The sequence below is a fragment of the Amyelois transitella genome, chromosome 22 (genome assembly GCF_032362555.1).
Source record: "Amyelois transitella isolate CPQ chromosome 22, ilAmyTran1.1, whole genome shotgun sequence".
Taxonomy (NCBI): Eukaryota; Metazoa; Arthropoda; class Insecta; order Lepidoptera; family Pyralidae; genus Amyelois; species Amyelois transitella.
In genome coordinates this window covers 7,050,724-7,074,688 of record NC_083525.1, presented here as the reverse complement: position 1 = coordinate 7,074,688, position 23,965 = coordinate 7,050,724, and the positions used below count along the sequence as shown (strand labels likewise).

At 35.1% G+C, this 23,965-nt stretch overlaps 1 protein-coding gene across 2 annotated transcripts in view; it reads right to left on the bottom strand.

The window, feature by feature from the left end:
* Positions 1-1,189: 1,189 nt before the first annotated feature.
* The window catches only part of LOC106129903 (somatomedin-B and thrombospondin type-1 domain-containing protein), a 55,071-nt gene continuing 32,295 nt past the window's right edge, over positions 1,190-23,965 (bottom strand). For both annotated transcript variants that reach the window (XM_013328599.2, XM_013328600.2), the window contains exons 3-6: positions 8,526-8,720; positions 5,561-5,684; positions 3,808-3,884; positions 1,190-2,067 (exon numbers count right to left, since the gene is read on the bottom strand). In XM_013328599.2, the coding sequence (XP_013184053.1) occupies positions 1,865-2,067; positions 3,808-3,884; positions 5,561-5,684; positions 8,526-8,720 (599 nt within the window). In that variant the 3' untranslated portion in view covers positions 1,190-1,864. The remainder of the gene's footprint in view (positions 2,068-3,807; positions 3,885-5,560; positions 5,685-8,525; positions 8,721-23,965) is intronic.

The window sequence follows — 23,965 nt, the reverse complement described above, 5'->3', positions numbered from 1 at the left end:
GATTTTCCCCGAAAACTGTGGGATGGAAATTATTACTTACGGGAAATTTTGTGTGTGTGTGTGTGTGTGTGATATTTTATATGTGCAAAATTCTAGTTATGTTGTCAGCGGGGCGCTTGTGGAAATTGCCTTAATCTCATGAGAAGAGTGATGTTATGAATCTTACTCATATGTCTATTAAGCTAAAGTACTGAAATAAATCTTTTAAAGATTTACTCGTGTATGAACTTAGGATCTCCACTTGTAGGCGTAATATTATTGTAATTCCATCATAAAGCCTTACAGTCTTTTCAAGACTGTTGACTCTGTCCACCCCGCAAGGGATATAAACGTGAAAAAAACTATATGCAAGTATGTATGCATAGTTATGTATAATGTTTGAAGAGCTATCCGGCAGTGGTGGAATTGTTTATAGAACTGGGACCTGTTTAGAACTCGGTCCCAGGTTGGAAAACGGTCTTGGATGTATGTAAGTGTCCTCTGGTGAGGAGCCTAGGGTTCGCCTTTGACCACGATTCTAGAAGTAATATTGGGTAAGTCAGGGATTTACACCAAACCACTCCCGTCTGACCTCTCCGTTTTTACTGACTCCTAACCCGTATTGAATCATGAGTCTACATCTAGTTCCTGAATGTTCAGATTTCCTTACGACATTTTCACACGCCGTATATTTCTAAGCTTCTGTTTACACGTTTTTATTGCAATCTCCGAACGTCGACAAACCGCCATCTTGCCTCTTATCAATGTCAAACGTAGGTGATCCAATATTCATGCAAATTCAGAGTAGACTCGCCCAAATTGTGTTTGGGGATCGACTTCTTGAGATGGGTATTGTTTCTTTTTAACCCACTTCGCGAAAGTTTATGTTATGTTCTTTGTTTAAAAAAAATAACTCTTAGAGTTTAGTAGCATGTTAGAAATATACTTGGGGCACCGAAAGCGTAAAACGATTTCCGAAATACCGAATTTGTTTCCGTTCCCACGGGAATTTTAGGAAATACTTCTTTCGAGGATGCCCACATCATAGTATGTGACTGTCTTTACGTCAAAGAACAACAAGCCCGATCGCTCCAATAGTTAGGGCTGTGCGTTGAAAGATAAGTCAGTCAGTCACCTTTACATTTTATATAATATAGTATGCTTTGAAAAGGAATCAATAAAATACATAAACAATATTTTATGCGTTTATTTAACCTTTTATTTACATATATTAGTCGTTGATTGGATATGTATTCACACACTATTGTTATCATAATCGGTTTTACATATTTATTATAAAAATTACACTAATACTTAAAGATATCGTTAATTTAATATTGTTCCTTAAATGTTGAATTATTAAAATAAAAATTAAGTAAAATTTTAAGTTAGCAGTTGGTTAACTTGAATATATAATGATTTTAATGTAAGTTAGTCAGAAAATGGGTATTCTGTAATTTAAGGTAGTTTGCGTAAAAAACAATGTTTAAGTCGATATTATTATTTACACACAGAATAATAAACAGAAATACAAAATATGTAGCCTATAAAATTTAAAAATTTAAGTGTTGTGAGCTTGTTTTACTGTGCTCATAAATGCATAAATAATAAATGCAATTAGCTAAATGCATATTGATGATATTTAAAGAAAAAATGTTATTTAACAAAAAACCTCATACCTAAATAGAAGAGTCTATGAAAATTTAAGAAAAATGAAAGAAATATTAACTACATAACAGATGGCAGCTCGTAAATGTCACAAAAAAGAAAAAAATAATATTCAAACTAAGAATCTACTTCAAACTTTTACAAAACAAACATCACCTACATACCACGGCTGAATAAAAAAAAAGACTAAAAATTCATTCCATTTCTAAATTTGAATTTAAACGAAAATGAAGTCAGGGTTGGCACAACACGCCGACTTCTTGTCCATAATGCGTTCGGACCGTATCCATTTGCCGTGGCAGTGCGGCGCCACCAGCGCGTAAAACCGCGTCGTGTGACCGGGAACGCCGTGCCCGGAACACCGCCATTTTAGGTCACGCCTCAGGGCCGCAGCTTCGCAGAGAAGGCAGACTGTGGATCCTGCGAAAGTATAAATAAGCAATTAAAAATAAAATATACATGAGAGTACAGAGTAATTACATACAGAAATACGAACTTAACTTTTTTTTTTAATGCTTTTTAAAAGTAACTTATGGACTTTTGCAGAATAATTCTAGGAGTGACGTGACCCTAATCAGAAAATTTTTTGCGTTAGTCTCGGTTGGGTCATAAAAAAAAATATAAATATGTGTTCCAACCAGTTTATATTGTTTATAGTTAACATAACGAAATATATCCAGTTGCCCGAATTTGCAGGTTCCTTTACTATGTTTTACGTCACCGTAATTTATATGAGGACATAATTCGAAAGAAAACATAGATATATTCGGTCAATGCCTCAATATAATAAATACCTCGTTAAAAATATCAAATCCTTATCACCGTTCTTTTGACAAAATGTGCTTTAAATTTTGTATTTAAATTTTTAACCAAAACCTATTTCAGTTCACATATTAACACTTGATCATAAAAATGTCACCGCCTACCGCTAACCAGCTAATATCGTGTTAGAAAGATAATTTATAGGTTTAATTTGGTGAATGTAATTAACCCTACGCGGACTAAGCTAAACTAATTTTCAAGCTACGCGGATAAAGAGGCCAATATTTTGTCCCAAACAAGCAAAGTAAAAGCAGAGAAATTAATTAATCATAACAATGTATTTTCTCGTCTTAATTTCTATTCTAAGTTAAGATAATTGTGAATTTGAAGAAAATGCCGCAGTGCAGTTTGTTACCGCTTCTTCTGCACTGACGCTTTGGAAACGGCAGTAAACTTCGTTTTAAGTTATTTATTTCAAATAGTGACGCTTTGTCAACTTATCACCTACAAGAGGAATCCCAAGTTAATAAGCCTATTCTTTAGTCGCCTTTTACGCCATCCATCGGAAAGATACAAATAAAGTATGTATAATAATAAATATATGTACTCACAAACCAAAAAGCATAATTAGTGAGAGGCAAAACATTATTGATGAAGGAGCCTGCACATTTTAACGGTAATGTATTCTTAGACCAAGACCTTCATGACCTTTATTCGACCAAGAGGCCGCAGTCCTACGAGGGGGTGGAACCAGGTCCGATCGTCCCTGGACACTGATCTTCATAACGCCCTTCATGCTGCAAGGAATCGCGACAGATGGAGGGAAATCATCAGAGAATCAGGGAAAAAATGATTTTGCGGGGGAGTCACGACCCTCAGTGATGAGGAAAACGACGCGAAGAGAGGGAGAGAGAGATAATGTATTCAACTAAATCTAAAAAAAAACCTAAATAATTCTCAGTTCTGTCACATTTAATGCTTCCCTGAAGAGGGCCACAGCCCTGAGGCGCATTCTCTTTCCAAAAAAAAAAAAAACAGTTGACTATGCGTTTTGATGCCAATGCTATAAAAAAAATACAACAACCATAGATATCTTCATCTTATTATTCGAACTATTAAGAACTAGAGGCCGCCCGCGACTTCGTCCGCATGGAAACCCTATCAATCCCGCGGGAACTCTGGGATAAAAAGTAGCCTATGTGTTATTCTGGGTCTTCAGCTACCTACATACTAAATTTCATGGTAATCGGTTCAGTAGTTTTTGCGTGAAAGAGTAACAAACATCCATACAAACTTTCGCCTTTATAATAGTAGTAGGAAATACTCGCCCTATTGGTCAGTACTATTAAGCAGTCTGTGGTCTTAGCTAAAGCCTAATCACAAAGTTACAATACATACCCTCCCGAAGAGCTTTGTAGTCTGAGTCGGCGTGGCAAGCTTTGGATACCTTGGCCACCTCGAACTGGACGCAGTACCTGTGTATACAAAGTAAAATTATTTATTACGAAGAATAATAATTATACTGGATATGGCATTACGCATTTTTTGAAAAATTGCAGTATTTCACTTGTTAAAACAAATGACGAAGCCTTGCCGAAGATTTATAAAGTTAGCTTAATTTTCTAAAATGTTATAGCAAAATTACTAATGGCGCCGTGTGGTTTCCAGCTCTTTAGAATAGAAGCACTCTATATCTTTCCCATGGATGTCGTAAAAGGAGACTAAAGGATGGGCGATGGGTTTATTTGAATCTCAATTTCATTATTTTTCAGTCTTCAAGACTGTTGGCTCTGTCTACCCCTCAAGAGATGTAGGCTTGAATATGTGTATGTATGTATGTAAGTTAACTAATTTTGACATTTAAAACGCACTTTTTATTGGTTAATGATTAATTAAGGGAAACCTTTTAACTTGGGATACTTCTCATAGTAATTGACTAATTGAGTTCTAGAAGACGAGGTCTACTAGACTCTTATGCCTCGTTAAGGAATAAAACGTTTAATGTACAAGTAACTCAAAAGAAAAAATATAGTAAACAAACAACCTTCAAAAAAAAAATAAACAAGTCACATCTAGAAGTTATTTATCTTTGTATTCAATACGTCAATACTCATTTCTATTGAAATGGAAATCGGAATACCAAACATAGTGCGGTTTGGCAACTGAAAGGCATTGAAGACGCGGTCCCTTCTGGGTCAAAGGAACTTTGGACTTGACGTGTATTGTACGGAATTTGTGACGGAAAAAATATACTAGTTCTTATCCTGAATAAATATGGGCCTTTTTCGTAATGGGATTGTAAAATATAATGGAGTTTAAATTTCAACATCTACACTCCAGTCTCCGTAGTAAGGCACGCGTGACGCCATTTTCTGGCGCGAAAAACTACCACTGTCACGTTTCACGTTATATGATGACAGCGGTAGTTTTTCGCGCGATAAAAATGGAGTCTTCGCTCTAGAAAGGAATCCGAGGTAAGACCTGACCATGGATCCTGGATAAGGGTTGAGTAAGAGTGTACGACAGCAATAGAATCGTATATGGTTTACTTTGAATCTGCAACGGACACCGAAACCGACGAGCTTGCATGAAGAGAGTTATGAACATGGATGAAGCGAAAAAAGTATGCAGGGATCGTGGCAAGTGGAAAGATGTGGTCTCTGCCTGAAAGAGGCATTATTTATGTATGTTGAATCAGCATCCCCATTTTTTAAGCATACAATGGGCAAAAGCATCTTCTTCCGTTCGTCATCAATCTTTGTTCAAGGCTATACTCTTCCAGTTTTCTCTATCTCTTACATACATATGGTCACGTCTATATCCCTTGTGGGGTAGACAGAGCCAACAGTCTTGAAAAGACTGAATGACCACGTTCAGCTATTTAGTTTAATGATAGAATTGAGATTCAAATAGTGACAGGTTGCTAGCCTATCGCCTAAATAAAATCCCAAGTTTTTAAGCCTATCCCTTAGTCGCCTTTTAAGACATCCATGGGAAAGAGATGGAGTGGTCCTATTCTTTTTTTGTATTGGTGCCGGGAACCACACGGCACCATCTCTATCTCTTATGACCCCTTTTTCATTACCAATAATGTTTTCACACCAATTATCAAAGTTTGAAGAAAGATACGGAGAGATCGTGCGGTACTCACTCTCTGTGGGCATTGGACTCAGGATCATCAGGGTTCCTCAGCCGGAGGTTCTTGCGGATGTCCACCGTCTCGTTGGAGTGTCTGCTGACTGACAGGCTACCCGGCAAGATCATGGCTGTCTCATCTGCAGAAAAAGAATATTGTTATTAGTTTACAGCATCTTTGAATGCGCATGAGACAGATATAAGAAAGTCTGGTTGGTAGCTATCCCAGATTGTGCGAGGGCAGACTATCAGAATTATACATATTACCCAAAAAGTATATGGTATACAGTCATCGTGGTGGTGTGGTCATATGCCATAAGTCATAGGGTTGGGCTGTCCATGGTGGATACCAGGACAAACGCTAGGAGGAAGATGAGAGGCCTAAGCCTTTACCAAAAGCTTGTTTTGATTTTAGTGATGACGCTCTCACTTCCCAAGGACATGAGACAGTTCGACCATGGACCAAAACCACAGACTTACATACTTCCAGATTTGTCTATCATAGGAGGATTTAAAGGCAAGGCTTTCCAGAGAGTATGAAACTGGAACCAAGCCAAAAAAATGACTATGTGAGTCCATAGTCTTTAGTATAGAGCTATTTCTAATTTTAGTGATAAACTTGCCCCTAAGGATATTCATGGAATTGCCTTAAGGTAAAAGCTCCTAATACGGCGGTAGTGAAAATCGCTTCCAATTACGGTGGTATTTATATTTCTTAGTTGTATTCCTGTTCTATTCAGTGTAAGTACATCATAACGCAAATGTGTTATTCTAAATTTATTACGTCACGACTTAACTGACATTTGCAACTACAACACATTGGCAACACAACAAAATCAATCAGTTTGTGTCACGGCATCGACGGGACAGGTGTTTTCATACAAACGCGGAACAACAAAAGTAAGCACACTAATATTTACAAAGGCAATTTTTCGTATTAATAGGCCGTTCAAGTTTGTTTTTGAATAACTTATAGCATTTCCCTACTTTTAAATTTTTAAATTAAATAGCTTGTTTCACGTTTGTAACTCAGTTTTTACCCAAAAAATAAGAAATAAAATACCGCCGTAATAGGATACGAATTTTATAGACTAATCCTAACTCGGTGGTATAACTCCGTAATAGGAAAAATACTGATAAAATTTAATTGTTTATAACTTTCAAATTATTAAGTTTTTTAATTAGTTACAAGTTCAATTGAAATAATTATTAATCTCATAAATTAAAAACCATATTCTGAGGTATGTGTTCTCAATTAGAAATCTAGTTAAATAATAAAACTGTTGAGTACAAAATGTTAGTTTCTTAGGAGGGGTAAAAATTGAGAGGTGTGTTTTAATTTATCACAAATAATATCCTGTGTATAACTGTTACTTCAGTTTTACACATCTTAGCCACAAAATAGTTGTCGTTTGATTAAAAATTTACACTCTTTTGTTAATCGGAATTTTGATGGGTCAGAATTAGGATTATTAAAAACACGAGTAGTTTTCCTAATACGGTGGTAGTTATTTCCAGGTAACTCTGTATTAGGTAATATGGTTTCCTATTATGGCTTTATTAATTAAACAGAAAATCACAAGATTTTAGGGTTTCGTAAATAAATAAAAAAATCGTCTTTTTTCTGATTCTTATTTTTTATAAATGTTTTTTTTTTTTTGTAAAATCAAAAACATTGAAATAATTAAATATTTTAATATCAATTAATGCAATCTACGTAATTGTTCTTTTCATTTTTTCATAGCTCAATTCAGGCAGCAGTGGCAGCGGGCAGCATTGACGCAAGTTTTAAAAGAGTTTTAAACTTTATTTTCATTATTTTATAGACCAGTAATCGCTCGAAAAAATAAAACTGTTGGTGACTGATGTGGCGTCGGTTGCTGACGACAGCCAGCAGTTTACTATCCTCTGCGGAATGTTAGTTTTTGAAAGACTGATGTTATAAATATTTCATTATTGTTACTTTTTGTTCCTCTACGAAGTGTTGATTTTTGAAAGATTTTAGATGATTGTTATTGTTCGTCATTATTTCTTAGCCAAAGTAACTAATTGTAATAAAAAATAAAACTTAATTCCTAAATGAACCTGCATTTTTAATATTGTTAAATCCGTGAAAGCTGTACACACGCGTGTAGAAAACACTAAATAATAATATATACATATATATACTTTAAATAAATAATATACTTTAAATTCAAAGTCGTCTTTAATTTCATTAAAGTGAAATAATGTAATTAAATAGTCAATGAATGAAAAACTTACAACTTACACATTTCTATTATTGTTATACATATTATTTGTACGGAACCTAAATTAATGTACTTCCTGACCCTCCGTATTAGGAGCCGTCTACCGCAGTAATAGGCTCTGACCAAAATCATACCTCCGTATTAGGGAAAATCGACCTGCCTTTTTAAATATTTTTTTTAAATAAGAAATCGCATGAAAGGATACTTAGACTCCACAGCAATACAAAATTTAAATTCTATTTTAGATAATAATATTGTTTGGAACCTTTAAAAATACTTACTTATGCTTATTTTTGCTTCTTACTTTCAAATGTTGCGAAATACCTCCGTAATAGGTGCTTTTACCTTACTTATTCCTAGATTGTCGTCATTATGTCACCTTGGGCTTTCCAGGATATGGATGTGGAGCTCATATGATGAGGCACAGGTCTGTATCCCTTGATAAGCATGTTGGTTGTTATGCCTTTGCCTCTCATGAGTCTGACCATCTGACGAAGAATTTATCTATCAAAAGAATTTTGCTGTGACCAGAATATCGTGATGCTCCTTGTACCTTTTTCTTTCTATTACTAGAAGGATACAACTGGGACAAACCCCAGTATAATGATGAAAAGTTTATTTATATTCATTATAATTATTATATCAATAATACCTTAAACAAAGGGCTGTGCTGATTCTGATAATGATGCTTTTGTCTCTGAAAGGTAACAATCAAAATCCTTTAAAATTTACCTCTCAATGGGATATCGCTGTCTGCAGAACATCCGTGGTGTTCCTGGCACGCTCTCCTCTGTATCAGGGATGGACAGTGCCTGCCACCGTGGGCTGGCGCCTGCACCACCCTCCGACTCCTCACCATGCTGCCTGAGCCGCAGCTGGTGTCGCAATCCGACCATGGACCCCAACCAGAGACGATGCAGTCTATTACTGTGAACAAGGGAAAGAAGACATAAGACGTTTTAAACATCTTTTGAAAGTTGCAGGCAAAGAATAGGACCACTCCTTGTCTTTCCAATGAATGTCGTAAAAGGCGACTAAGAGATAGGCTTATAAACTTGGGATTCTTCTTTTAGGCGATGGGCTCACAACCTGTCACTATTTGAATCTCAATTCTATCATCAAGCCAAAAAGCTGAACGTGGCCTATTCAGTCTTTTGAAGAATAATTATATCTTTTGATCTTATTGAAGGGACTTTAAGTTAATTGATTAAATGAATACCCTTTATTGCACATAAAAAACATATCTTATTCTACATTGAAGCTCAGACGATGCACGATTAATTCTAAAAGAGGAGACTTGATTATTCTATATATTTTTTCAAGATCAAATGATGTTTATATACCTTCGTATGTAGGGAAGGTATTATTTATTTATTTATTTAAAACTTTATTGCACAAAAACAAAAATGTACAAAAGGCGGACTTAATGCCGTTTGGCATTCTCTACCAGTCAACCAGCTGACCAAACAGAAAAAACTTTAAGTTGGTGGTGCGATAAAGTGCACATGCATACTGAAAAATACATACATTACAAAAAAAAATGCATAAATACATACAAGATACATAATATACATTATAAATACATATACATACATAAAATATCAAATAGCGTAAGGTATAGCGTAAGTTAAGATATATTTTGAGGTAGGTAATCGTAAAATGGTTTACGCGTTCACGTTATAAAATCCCGTCAATTTCATCACGTTTATAATAAAGCGTAAAAACGTAAACTCACAATCTTAATGAAATATCAGAAACAAACAAATTGCTCCTCGCCAGCAATATATTAATGGCGACTTGAAAACGGGAACAGCAGGAGTGACTTGGCAATTCGATCTCGACCCAATGAACTGAAAAACTGAGAAGCGTCGTGTGACAGTAGCGATAGCTTCATTTCATATTGTTTACAATTATTATTTACCACTAGCTATTGCGCGGGGCATCGCTGCCGTTGTAGCCTATGTCACTCTTGGACGTTCATTATCTGTGCCGAATTTCGTGACAATCTGTGCAGATGTTTTTGAATTTATTCGTAACAAACTTTACAAAAATAAAAATCTTTTCTTTATTGTAACTTTTGTTTGCCGCAAAATATGTAGGTAATAGTTCTATTTAAGGAATATTTTTTAGAACTCATTTTCATCTTTTACGACATACGATGACCCTACAGATGAACATGCCCTTCGAGTCTTCTCAAAATTAATAGCCGTAATGATAGCTAAAGAATAGCCTTGATGATAGCCAAAGGATAGCCGTGATGATAGCCAAAGAATATAATGTACGTATGTAATAATAGCCTTGATGTTAGCTAAAGAATAGCCGTAATGCTAACTAACCGGCAGGAAATGGCAGCATAAGAAGATAGCTACATTTCTCGTATATAAAATACATTGTCGGCAAGTCTATTTTGTTATTAATATCTTTCACCACAATCTTCCTCGATACCCGATAAAAGCATGTAACAGCCCTTCATATGACAAATGCTCCCTAAATTCCATTTTATAGGCCATTAAGACGTTACTATCGATATAGAGTTGCGAAGATACAGATAGGACAGTCTATAAAAGATTCATGTGATGACAAAAGCAACAAAGCCTCTATCTATAAATTAGTAAAACAGCATTATGTTATTTTTGTAAATTTAAAACAACAAAAATAAATATTGATTCGTAAAGTAATCGAAGTAAGATCGAGACTTGTGTAACGTGATACAACTCAATGATACTATATTCTATAATAAATACTTATATAGTTATAAGAATTTAACATTAATACTTTTTGCTTTTGGTGTTTTTAAGAATACAGTCAAATGCAATGTTCCATTTTGTTCTACAATTCTTCCTTAGCGAATGCCTATTACCTACAAAAACAAATATCGTAAGTATAAACCAATATTAACAAACCAATATTAAAACTTATCTTACTCAAAAATTAGAAGCATAGCAGAATTTTTAAGATATGTAAGTCAGTTCTGTAAATTTATTTATTTATACTCTCGTACGTGGTTTCAAAACCATTTTGAATAAATTATTATCTACCAAAATTCATACGGCTTTATATGCCTGCGTAAAAAAATTACAGTATCATGTTTTTCAGAAATTAAATCCCAACTAATATTATATCTAAGTGCGAATGTGAGTTTGTTTGTTTGTTACCTCTACGCGGGCTATCTACTAAATAAATCTTCTAGAAATATCACGTATATATAATGAGTCTGGAGAACGACATAACCTTAAATTCCAGTAAAAACTAAAAATCCCGTGGGATTTGCGAAAACCTGTATCTTTTTGTAAGTGACGCTAAAATGTTTGCTTTTTGTGTAGGTGGTGTTTTGGGTAGGTGATAATTACGTCGCTTTTTTGTTGGACCGCTATATATTTGAATTCTCTTTTTATAGATTGCGAAAAATTCACACGGGCGTAGCTAGTATAAAATAAGGTCATGCCCAAAAACCTACGGCGAGGAAAAACATGTTGATTTGAAACCTGCATATTCAGGCAACTGGATAACCTTATGTTTAGGTACAATGCCCCCTCCGCAACCAATGCCCCTGCAATGGTTGCGGAGGTTAGAAGGGAGTCGTAAATTAAAACCCCGATTTACCATCACTATTATTGGGACAGTTGGAAAGAAATAAATGAAAATCTAAAAATATGTCACTGATTCACGCGAGATGCCGTTTTGATCGCGCGAAAATCTCGCTTTTTCGCTTTTTATTATGACGTTCAACGGGACAACGATAGCTTATCGCGCGATCAAAAAAAATTCGTCGCGCGTGCATTATACAGGGGTGGTACTAAAATTACCTCGTAGGTAGTATAGTCATAATGCGGGCAACACTGAATATTTCCCGATAGGCAGAAAAACAACGATGTTGACAGTTAGCTTACGACTGAAACGCGTTGTTTTCTCACTAGATTTTCATAATACCCGATAAAATATTTATAGGAATGGTGTGGTTTTTTTACTTCATATTATTTGCAGCTGAATAGTATTGTAAATCTATTATGACATAACCATACGCAAGCGATAATCGATAAGGTGTTTGATACGTCATATAGCAAGCAAAGGAGCCCCTTTCCAGAGAGGTGAGGGATAGTACAGAGGTTATGCCTTTGACCATGGATTCTGAATTGGATCAGTCAGGTTTTTTACACGAAGCAACTTCCTCCGCAACGTTTGCAAGTAAACTTAACCCCCATTTTATATTAAAACATAATGTGACAAAATAAATAAAACAAATAAAATTAATTTAAAAAAAACCCCGCATTGGATTCATGGTTACACATCCAGTTGCCTGAATGTGCAGGTTTCCTCACGATGTTTTACCTCACCGTAAGAGCGGTAAGTATTCAAACAAATGAATGTTCATGAATATTACACGACAAAAATAATTACATTACAAAATTGTAATAAATCATGTCGTTGAAACCGTTGGTAGCGCCGGCGCTAGCTATCATTTTGATTAAATTGTACTCAGTTAATTAATTACGGCCTGTGGTCCTGACGCAATTTTAAATTTATTAATAGGAAAATTTTGTGGGATATATGAAATATTAATGGCAATATTTTCATAACGTAACGTACTCAAGATTGTCGGCTACCGTGTCTTTGAGTATGTATCAAATTACTCAAAGATAATTATCTAACTCCTCATCAATATATTGTGTCATCATGTTGATTGAACATAAATTCAAACAAGCAACAATTGATCAAGAGTATGCACTAAACACACATCTTGTTAGGCAGGTGTATGTGTTTAGTTAATGAGTATTATTAATTAATATACACACATACCTACATAAAATTACGTCTATACCCCATGCGAGGTAGACAGAGCCTGGCAAAGACTGAGAGACTCCGTTTCTTAACATACCATAAAGTTTGTTCGTAACATTAATTCATATATAATCACGTATCCCTTGCGGGGTAGACAAAGCCAGAAGTCTTGAAAGACATAGGTAGGGATAGGCCACGTTACGTTGTATTACTTCATGATGGAATTGAGACTCAAAGTGACAGGTTGCTAGCCCATCGCTTCAAAGGTCAAACCTAAGCTTATTAAGGCCGCTCCCTTAATCGCCTTTTACAACAGCTATGTGAAAGATATGGTCCTATTCTATAGTGCTGTTAACCACACGGCACCGTTTACCTGTATCAAGTAGCAGGTGCCCATCGGCGCGACTTGTGTTTACAACTAATTTTGAAAACCCCAATCTAAGAAAACATTTCCAACAGAATGCTTAAATATTTAAAAAAAAAAAACAAAAAAAAAAAAAAAAAAAAACACGGCACCAGATTAAGGCGGACGAAGTAGCGGCTAACAGGTAGTTTACATGAATACTATCGCGTGCGCGGGGCTTCACTCGCGTGAGAATTCCCAGAATAAAAACCTGTTTTTCCTAAAGGTCTATACTATTTGTGTATCAAATTTCATCAAAATCGGCTCAGTAGTTTTTAAGTTTATTCGTTACAAAATTCAAATAATAAATCTTCAACAATACTATGGATTTGTTTATTTAAAGCTCTTTAAAGACATTCATCATTCAGCAACTCGCAATCCAAAGCGTAGACAGATCAACATTTTAATTGATTTGAATATGTTAATTTAAGGACTCCCCGGGACTAAGTGGTACATAATCCCGGAAGATCACTTATTTACATTTCTAATTGTGAACAAGTCTTTAATACAATTCCGTGGTCTTACTCATTGGCTAAGTAAAGTTTTGCTATCAATGTATTCTATAAATATTTCTCGTTCACATTTTATTCTACGAGTTTGGATATTTGTGAGGTTGACGTTGTTGATGAAAATGCAGCAGTGCAGTTTGTTACCGCTTCTTCTGCACTGACACCTTGGAAGTGGCAGTAAGCTTAGTTTTAAGTAATTTATTTCACGTCAACCAATGTTTTGAAACCAAAAGATTTGACAATTATTAAGCGATATAAAGTATCCTATAATAATGAATAAAAATTTTGAATTTGAATTCTAACTTATTTATTTTTTACTATTTGTTGCCCACGGCTTCGCCTGCAAGTCGATTGCTGTTCAGCTTGACGAAAATCACTTCGAAATATGATGTCGTAAAAGGCGACTAAGGCTAATAAACGTGGCAACCTGTCACTATTTGAATCTCAATTCCATTTTTAAGCCACAGCTAAGAGTTGAACGTGGCCTTTCAGCATTTTTAAGACTGTAGGCTCTGTCTGCCCTGCAAGGGATATAGATATGATTATATGTACCTATGTATATAATTATATGACGTCACGCGAAGGGCAACACAAATGTTAATGAAAAACTTTCTTAACACTGAAAACATTATGAGACCGATTTAAATGTGCCTTTCAAAAGGATAAAAAAATGTTAACTTAGTCAATTCTGCGTTCTTACTAATTCTATGGGGGGGCTTTTTAATGAAGTATGTACGCAGCCTACCCAAAAAGTCATTAAGAGTTCATGTTTAATTAATTCATCCAATGTTTGAACGCATATTAATTAATAACACATAGCAAAATCGTCGTGCATACTTAAATCACGTTTTTAGCTTTACGGGGTAGACAGAGCCAACAGTCTTGAAAAGGCCACCTTCAGCTTCACCGTAAGAGTATCGGTTAGTAATCAAAGTAATGTATATAACTTCGAAAATAGTCCGGTGGGATTCAAACCTGTGCCTTTATGCGCAACTACATTTCAACCAGGCACCTTACCTATTCGACCACCGACGCCCTAGGAAGAGAAATAACTATTGTAGGTACTACATATTTATTCCTTACGGGGTGGACAGAATCAAAAGTCTCTAGCAGAATGGATGTCTATTAAGATACTACTACCGTTCCTTCCCATCAAACAGGCGGCATTTGTCATAAAATAAATATAACAACCAGATAGTATTCATTTTCATAAAACGAAAACGAGCATAATAATCCAGTCATAAACATAAAATATAAAGGGAAAAACAATCCAGGTTTATGGTACCTACAAACTTTTTCTTATTTCCCAGACAGATTTTCATATAAAAATCATAAGTCCCAGTTTCACCGACTGGCAACACTCAGCATCAAATAAATGGGCCCATTGCATCGGATGGGCTGGAATAAGATCCCGCGGGATAAAAGGATAAGATTATATTTATAAGAATTCGCACGCAATGTTATTCTTTCTAAGAGTTTTGGTGTACTACATCATCTTCCTACCTTTAACGTTGCTCTTTTTTTTTCTTGTTTATGTCGTAAAAGACAATCATGTTTTACAGCCATGCGGCTTGCGGCTTTATAACAGAACAAGTTCTATTTCGTAAAAGACGACTAAAGGAATAAGAGCACATTTAACTACTTAAAGATTTTATATAAGTATGTTGACTGGTAACGAAGAAAAACTCTTACAATAGATAAAGCAAAAGTCTTTTGTTATAAGCCAACGTTATTTTTTTTTTCTTTTAGTATCAAGGAATTGTACAACTCCATCTCTTTTCCATGGTTGTTACTATTTGAATCTATCATTAAGCCTTACAGCTGAACCTTCAGTGTTTTCTCTGTCTACCCCACGTAGATATGATCATATGCACATGAGTATGTTAAAAAAAAAGTATGTTTCTAGTAATATATACTATCACAAAATTAGACTAATGCATATACGACAGTCTGCTCATATATAGAGATTTCTTTGAAAATAAGTATCTCCTAGCATAATTCAAATCAAAACTCAAAATGCTTCACGCTTCAAAACATATAAAATATTCAAGAAAAACAAACGAATTAAATTACAAATCTTTACAAAATAAACCAGACGCGAAATCAAGAAATTCCTATTCTAAGACAATTATATACCAAACAAAATCCATCTTGGAAAACAAGGAACAAATTACAATTTCAACAGTAACACCTCAAATCGGACCGAATTACACAAATTACAATATAATTACGTCGGAACATCAATCCTGTGTAATTAGAATGAAACCCTTAGCAACGGGTTGGGCCGCGTTTTGATAAGTAGCGATTATCACCAAACTACATACATATAGTCACGTCTATATCCCTTGCGGGCTAGACAGAGCCAACAGTCTTGAAAAGACTGATAGGCCACGTTCGGCTATTTGGCTTTAAGATAGAATTAAGATTAAAATAGTGACAGGTTGCTAGCCCATCGCCTGAAAGAAGAACCCCAAGTTTATAAGTCTATCCCTTAGTCGCCTTTTTCGACATCCATGGGAACGAGATGGAGTGGTCCTATTCTTTTTTATATTGGTGCCGGGAACCACACAGCACCAAACTAACCGCTTCTTATTTCATTTTTAGACCAGCGGCGCCGGTGGCTCTGCCCGCTTTGAAAATTATCAAAAAATCCGCTTCAATTACTTAAGAATTTTGGGATAGACGTTCTAAGTACAACACTAGATTACACATGTAACCTAGGTGCTAAATAATAAATCTCTAAACGCAACGTTCTTGGCTAGGCGTGAATATTTAAGCCAGACCACTAAGTCAGCATCTTCATTTAAAATATATATGTAGATGCAAATACGAATAGACATTCTAAAATCATTATTTCGGAAATTTCCAAAAATAATACGAGACCAGTGTAAATAGGCACATAGGAAATTTCCGACATAATTCTTGATCAATTTAGAAGTAGAAAACATATCAAAAGTATGTTAAACCAACGAATAAGGATGAAAAAAATGATGACTCAAAAGAAGTATGGAATTATAGACTAGGTTATCCAGAAATTTTCAAAATAGAATGTAAAAAATTCTAGATTTAGCATAGGACACACAAAAATCACGTCTTCATCTGTTACTGTGTAGACAGAGCCAATAGTCACAGTACGTACAGTTGCCTGCAAAAATCCATATTCAACGTTAAATTTTTCCACTATTCTTTGAAAAATTATACCTTGTGACTATTTGCATGTAAGTGTCCCTAGGTTAAATAGGTCTTCTATTTTTCAAAATAAAAGTCATATTCTCGCTGTTCCCCGTAAGCCGAACCGCAGCTCCCCAACAGGGATGTCAACAAAAGAAAATTATACTTGCAAATGTAGAGCCATTCTTTTTAAAGGGTTTAATATTTTGTATTGTTCGTCGCGGGACCGTCTCAAAACTCCCTAGTTCAGTTTTAATTTGAATGACTTTTACATTTCGTTTGTGTTATTTTGGATTGTCAACTTCTGATGGACGAAACGGCCTGTCTTCCCGCAAAAAAACATAATTCTTATGTTCATCGTAATAAGAACCCTTTTCGTTTCCTTCCTTTGAAATGAAGCTCGCCCTTTGGGGCATTTTACTATGAGAAACTAACGCAGTAAGAGTTGAGACTTTAATGGAAACTAAAAATTTTATATAATCTTTTTTAGTTTTAATATTTATCCTAAACGTGGCTATGAATCTTGTGACTATTGGCTCTGTCTTCTCAGTAACGGATAAAGACGTGATTTATGTGTGTCTTATGCTAGATAATGCCCAAAACTTTGCCGGAATAAAATTAAAAATCTAGTTTTTTTTACATTCTATCTTAGAATATTTCTGGATTAGGTTATCCAGAAATTTTCTATCACTTTTTGAATCTCAATTCTATCTTAAAGCTAAAAATCTGTGTAAACATTTACCTTTACCTGATATTTAAATATATATCAACTGTGGTATAGTTGAAATATATTTAAATATCAGGTACCTTCTTAAAATAACAAAAAATAATGCCCAAAATAAGTTTAAAAGTGATTTAGACACGTTTTCTCCTTCAAAATATATCTACCCCTAAAGAAAATATTTGAGGAAATTTATTATTTCATTATATTTATAATTAAATTTTTGATTATGTTCATTATAATGAACAAGGGAGCTTTGTATAATTAATTTGTAATTTTAATTTCCGTAAATGCTTTTGGAAATACATTATTTTAATTTATATTTTTTGAGTGTACCATTATTTACCTTACTTTATTTCTTCTCTAAGTACAAAAACAGTATAGAAAAATGTGGAATCAAATCTTGTTGATTTTGATCACCCAAGTGATTTGCCATTAGGTGATATCAGAAAACAAAAATATGGAATTTGATCACCCAAGTGATATCATCTGGGTGACCAAAGTGGAATATACCAAAAAATTGGGGCCATATTATACTTGAAACTATAGGAATGTGTCAACGTCTTGCATAGTTCGCAATTTTCTGCGTAACTGTAAAGCTGTAAAGTTGATCTCAGAAATAGTACAACGTCCCATTTACCAGTACCTTCCATTACTCTTCTTATTCCTGGCTTTAGTCCTTGTTGCATCCTCACCTCTCTGGAGAGGAGCCCGGGGTATGCCTTTGACCATGGATCCTAGATTGGGTAAGTCAGGTTTTTACACGAAGCGACACCCAACTGACCTCCACAACCTTTGCAGGTAAACCTAACCCGTATTGGATCATGTATAAACATCCTGTTGCCTGAATCGCAGATTTCCTCATGATGTTTTCCCTCACCGTCAAAGCATCGGTTAGTATTCAAACTAATGTATATAACTTAGAAACAAGTCTTTGGTACATGGCCGATGGATTTGAACCTATACATTTTTGCGCATGACGCATTTTAACCGGGCATCTTACCGAATCGACCAGATACGCTCTAAGTATTTTTCATTACTATAAGACCTATATCAATATTGAATTTGATGAATAAAATACATCACGGTTTTTTTTGGATCCAAACCTAATATTAAATGTTTTGAACAAACCTTTTTTTTCAAATCCGCAGTCCGACCCATCCATTAGGCAATAATATATAATTCACAGATTAAATATGTCTGAACGTTTCACAAGTGCCGTGTGGTTCCCGGCATTTTGTAACTGGACCATCTCTGTCCCGTGTGAGTCGTAAAAAGCGACTGAGGGAATAGGGTTCCCCATCCAACGCTTATATAATAGTTTGGTTGCGGAGAAAAACCATATAGTGTCTGAAATCTCTTTTTTCAGGCGATATGCTAGCAACATGTCACTATCTAAATCACAATTCCATCATAAAGTAACCTTTCAGCTTCTTCGTCACTGTTGGCTCTGTCCATCCCGTAAGCATGAGTGATAATAGGTATTTTACATAAAAACAATATTCATTTAATGAAGCATTTAGAGAGAATTGCGTTATTGCTACACGCCTTTCCACTTTTCTTTTGAAAATGGCGTCTCTCACTTCTCACCAATGAATTTTTACGACGCCTTTTTGAGCTCACCTCGTTTGTTTATGAAAAATTTCTTCGTAATTGTTAATGCCATGACACGAAATACCTAGTCAACTTCACAGGACTTGGATATAATATTTGAATAGCTTCACTTTGCGGCTTGTGTTAATTTGTTTTTTTTTTGATTGGGTAGGTCAGGTTTTAACACAAAGCCCTTCCCGTCTGACCTCCGCAATCTTTACAAGGGAACACACATGCATACATACATACATAAAATCACGCCTCTTTCCCGGAGGGGTAGGCAGGGACTACATCTTTCCACTTGCCACGATCTCTGCATACTTCCATCGCTTCATCCACATTCGTAACACACATGCACAATATATATAATTACGTCTGTATCAGTCTCGAAAAGACCAATAGGCCACGCTCAGCTGTTTGGCTTCTTGATAGAACTGAGATTCAAATAGTGGCAGTTTAATAGCCCATCGCCTAAAAGAGGAATCCCAAGTTTATAAGCCTAGCTCTAAGTCGCCTTTCACGACATCCATGAGAAAGAGACGTAGTGGTTCTTTCTATTCTTTTTTCCTATTGGTGCCGGGAACCACACGGCACCTACAGGAGAACCTAACCCATATTGGAACATGGTTTCACATCCAGTTGCCTGATTACGCAGGTTTCCTTACAATGATTTCCTCACCGTAAAAAAACATTGGTTAGCACTCAAACTAATGTGCATAAATCAGAGTTTAAATTAAAAATATCATAGTATGTCTATTCTGCCAGATAGTGCTATTTTTATTCTGTGGTTCTATTTTCAAAATATCAAACAGGTCATGGCCGATGTCCGATTGACGAAGGTCTGAATATTTTTAATCAGCTTTTTATTGGGATTCTTAAAAATAAAACCTAATTATATCCATGTCAAAATTGATACCGGAACTTCCTTTAACGTTAATTCGTTCTTTTTTCTTAATAAGTAGGAATTCAATGCATTTTCTAATAGGATATTAAAGTAATCATTTTAAATTTGGATTTTATTTCTGTAATTAGTAGATTTATATAAAAAATATTTATATTCAAACTAACTTTGAATTATGATGTTTTTTATTATTGTATATAAAAAAAAACTTATTAAATTTTATCTTCAAAAAACAAATGCAACCAAAAAAAAAATCAAGCACCAATTTGACCAATGGAAATCAACAATACAATTTTTTGGTCAAGGAATGCGATTATCCAATCACGCGCTTTGCTGGGTCGCAAAATCGTAGCGATTAATTCGGGAATCTTTGAATTACAACTGTATTGCTTTTACTTGCGCCGCGGCCATCTTTATTTTATAACTGGTTTTTTTTTAAAAGAAGAACATCGTGTGTTCTTGCTTCTTCTCTTGCCGTGACGATTGTGAAGGTCAATAAAGGAGAGGTATGCATAATACTTGGGATTCTTATTGTAGGCGATGGGCTTACAACCTGTCACTGAATCTCAATTCTATCAATAATGCCATACGGCTGAGCTTAGCCTTTCAGTCTTTTTAAAATTGTTGGCTCTGTCTACCCCGTAAGGGATACAGACCCCACAAGCGTTAGAACTGGGACTACACAGTAGTGTAGTATCGATAAAACAGATTTCTGAGGTCACTATACGTATACAATCACAGTTTTCCAACAGGGACGCTACGATACTGCGACATTTCTTAACTCAGTTTCTAAGACAATAAGGAACTATTATTTTTTAGATCCCCAAGGATAGTGATAGGATTGGTGTTGTGTACAGTTGGAAAATTGGCCAAGCCAAGATTTCTCGAAAGTTTTTCTTGTTACTGTAAGATAACTTAAGGAATTATTTCCTAGACTAATATTATAAATGCGATAGTTTCTAAGGATGTGTGTGTGTTTGTTAATCTTTCACGCAAAAACTACTGAACGGATTTTCATGAATCTTTGCAGTAACTCAGATATAACAAAATATATACGTTAAAATACATAGAGATTTTAGGCGGAAAAAGTCGCGCTGCAGGTATTATAGTAGAATATTCTTATGACACCTGCGAAACTAAAAACGCGCAAATTTCCTTTCCCATGGTAATTTCGGGAAATCCTCTTTAAGTCCTCATGCCTATACTTGCCAAATTTATAATCTCTATAGCTATTTGCAGTATGCGTTAATAAGTCAGTCAATCACTCAACAACTCTCGTTCACATATTAAAAGATAGTGAAAATCTGATTGTAAAACAATATCAAAGTCAACTGCTCATCTAAACTTAAAATAAAGAGGTAAAGTTTATAACTTTCATTATCTACTGAAGTCTTTGCAAGACTGTTGGCTCTGTCTACTCCGCAAGGGATATAGACGTGATTATATGTATGTATATATGTCTACTGAAGTGAACAGATCATAGAAATTATTTCACCGTTGAAAATGTACACTATACTCGTATAAGCCGAGACGTGTCACTAGTGGACAAATAAAAATATAAAGATATATCGAAATAACGCAAGAAAGAAATGAAAGTTGCATTTTAAAGTCTTATTCGTCGAACTATTGAAACCAATTCAATATTTAGCAATAAAAAGCTATTCCCAACTTTTATTTCTCCATTGAACAAGTTCCTGAAGGCCTTCACTGCGATTTTTTACGGAAAATATTCTTCTACTGCGCTGAAAACAGCTGTTATGAATCTTAGAAAGTTCTCGATAAAATTATTATTAAGTAATTTTAAGAGCTTGCATGAAGAGAGATATGAATATGGATGAAGCTATGGAATGAAAGAAATTAAGTACCCTCGACGTAAAAAAGGGGTATATTATAAGTTTGACATGTCTGTCTATCCCATCGTCTGGCGTTCTGGCTTTAATCACAGTCTACGTCCTCAACTCCCTAGAAAGGAGCCCAAAGTCCGAATATGACCACGGTCAATGGTTTATTTATTGAATGAAAAATGTACCGTGTGACCTAAATAACCCTATTGCAAGGGTTAACTATATTTGACGTAGTTTCAGAGAAGCCTTTCAGCGGGAGGAAGGGGTAAATAAGAGGGCAGTTTTTCTCGCAAATTGAGAGTAAAATTGCAAAATAAATTGTTTCGCTCTTCGCTCTGGTGTGGCGGGATGTGGCTGTGTATTTTATAAAGTTTGTGAGACGGTATATCTAAGACTATCTGTGCCCGCGTCTTTGTCCGCGTGAAATAGTTATTTTGGCCATCATTGAAGCCCTCAAGGATGAACAATTGTACCCGTTCTTTTCACATTTTCCATTTTTTCTTTGCTCCTTATAGTTGCAGCTTATAGTTGATGTTATATAGCCTAAATCCTTCCTCGATAAATGGTGTATTCAACGTAAAAATATTTTTTCAGTTCAAACCAGTATTTCCTGTGATTAGTGCGTTCAAACAAACAAACAAACTCTTCAGCTTTATAATATTAGTATAGATTTTTTGATAATAAAGAAATGGTTTGACAGATATGTATATTTGACGCACAGCCCAAATCGGTAAAACTATTGGCTTGTAATTTGGGTTCCTTAAGTTGGTTAAGGGTACCAAAGGGAAGGTAAAAACGGGACCCTATTAATAAGCCTCCGCTGTCTGTCTGTTTGTCAGTGACCAGGCTGATAAATTGTGATAGCTAGAAATTTGACATTTTCACAAATTAATACCTACTAAAAATAAAGACTCAAATTTTATTTCAATTACATACATACATATAATCACGTCTATATCCCTTGCGAGGTAGACAGGGCCAACAGTATTGAAAAGACTGATAGGTCACGTTCAGCTAATTTAATTCAATTCATAAAATTAAACTGCAATATAAATTGTTTCGGGCTTGACGCTTGCGTGGCGAGATGTGGCCGTGTATTTATTTAAAGGGTTTCTTTGTTTTTGTTAATAAAATCTTATACCTTATATAACAAAAGAAGAAACTGTTCTTTTTCTTTTCAAATTCACTATTATATTATCTCTATCTATTGCATTCGCACAAAGTAATACCTCCTTTTTGGAGTCTGTTAAAAACATATTGATTATACCCGGGACACAGCAAGTCAAAGGTACAGGTATAGGTAAAGTAAAGGTATATGAATGTTGACACAGGCTGGGGGCGTGCCGGGAGACGAAACCTGCATTCCGATACTCGATCAAAGAGGGACGCCATTGTAAATACATATAATGTATATGTATAAGTAGGGACCGGTAAATGCCGTGTGGTTTCCGGCACCAATACAAAAAAGAATAGGACCACTCCATCTCTTTCCTATGGATGTCGTAAAAGGCGACTAAGGGATAGGCTTATAAAATTGCGATCCTTTTTTTAGACGATGGGCTAGCAACCTGTCATTATTTAGATCTCAATTCCATCATCAAGCTGAGCAGCTGAACGTGGCCATTTAGTCTTTTCGGGATTATTGGCTCTGTCTATATGTATGTATGTATGTAGGTACTTATAAGTGTATGTTGTATGTTTGTATCATGGTGTTCAAATGATCTAAGGGTTTCTGAGACTGTGAAGTGTGTTTCTCAGAAGTTATGTGACTGATCATAGAAATCATTAATATAATATATATCAATGTATCAATAACAATGTATTCTCTCGTCCACATTTCAATTCTTAGTTCGAATAATTGTAAAGTCATTGAAGAAAATGCTGCATTGCAGTTTGTTACCGCTACTTTTGAAACTTAGTTTTAAGTAATTCATTTTCAACCAATGTTGTGAAACCAAAAGAAATGACAATTACTAAGTGATGTTGAAATAAAAAATAATGATTAACAATTTTGAATTGAATTTGAAATGACCACCCGAAACCATAGATATGTGCGTGCATGACGAGCTAAAATTCGACATATTAATTGCATTTTCCTTTGGTAGGTACTATATTCCGAAATTACTGAACTGAAAATGAAACGAGGCGTCACTATTAACGCGGACGAAGCCGCCAGCGTAACATAAAGTCATCTATAAATATTCGACACTGTTAGCGCCCTCTGGGAATGCAGCCGGAACCTTTTGGCGGA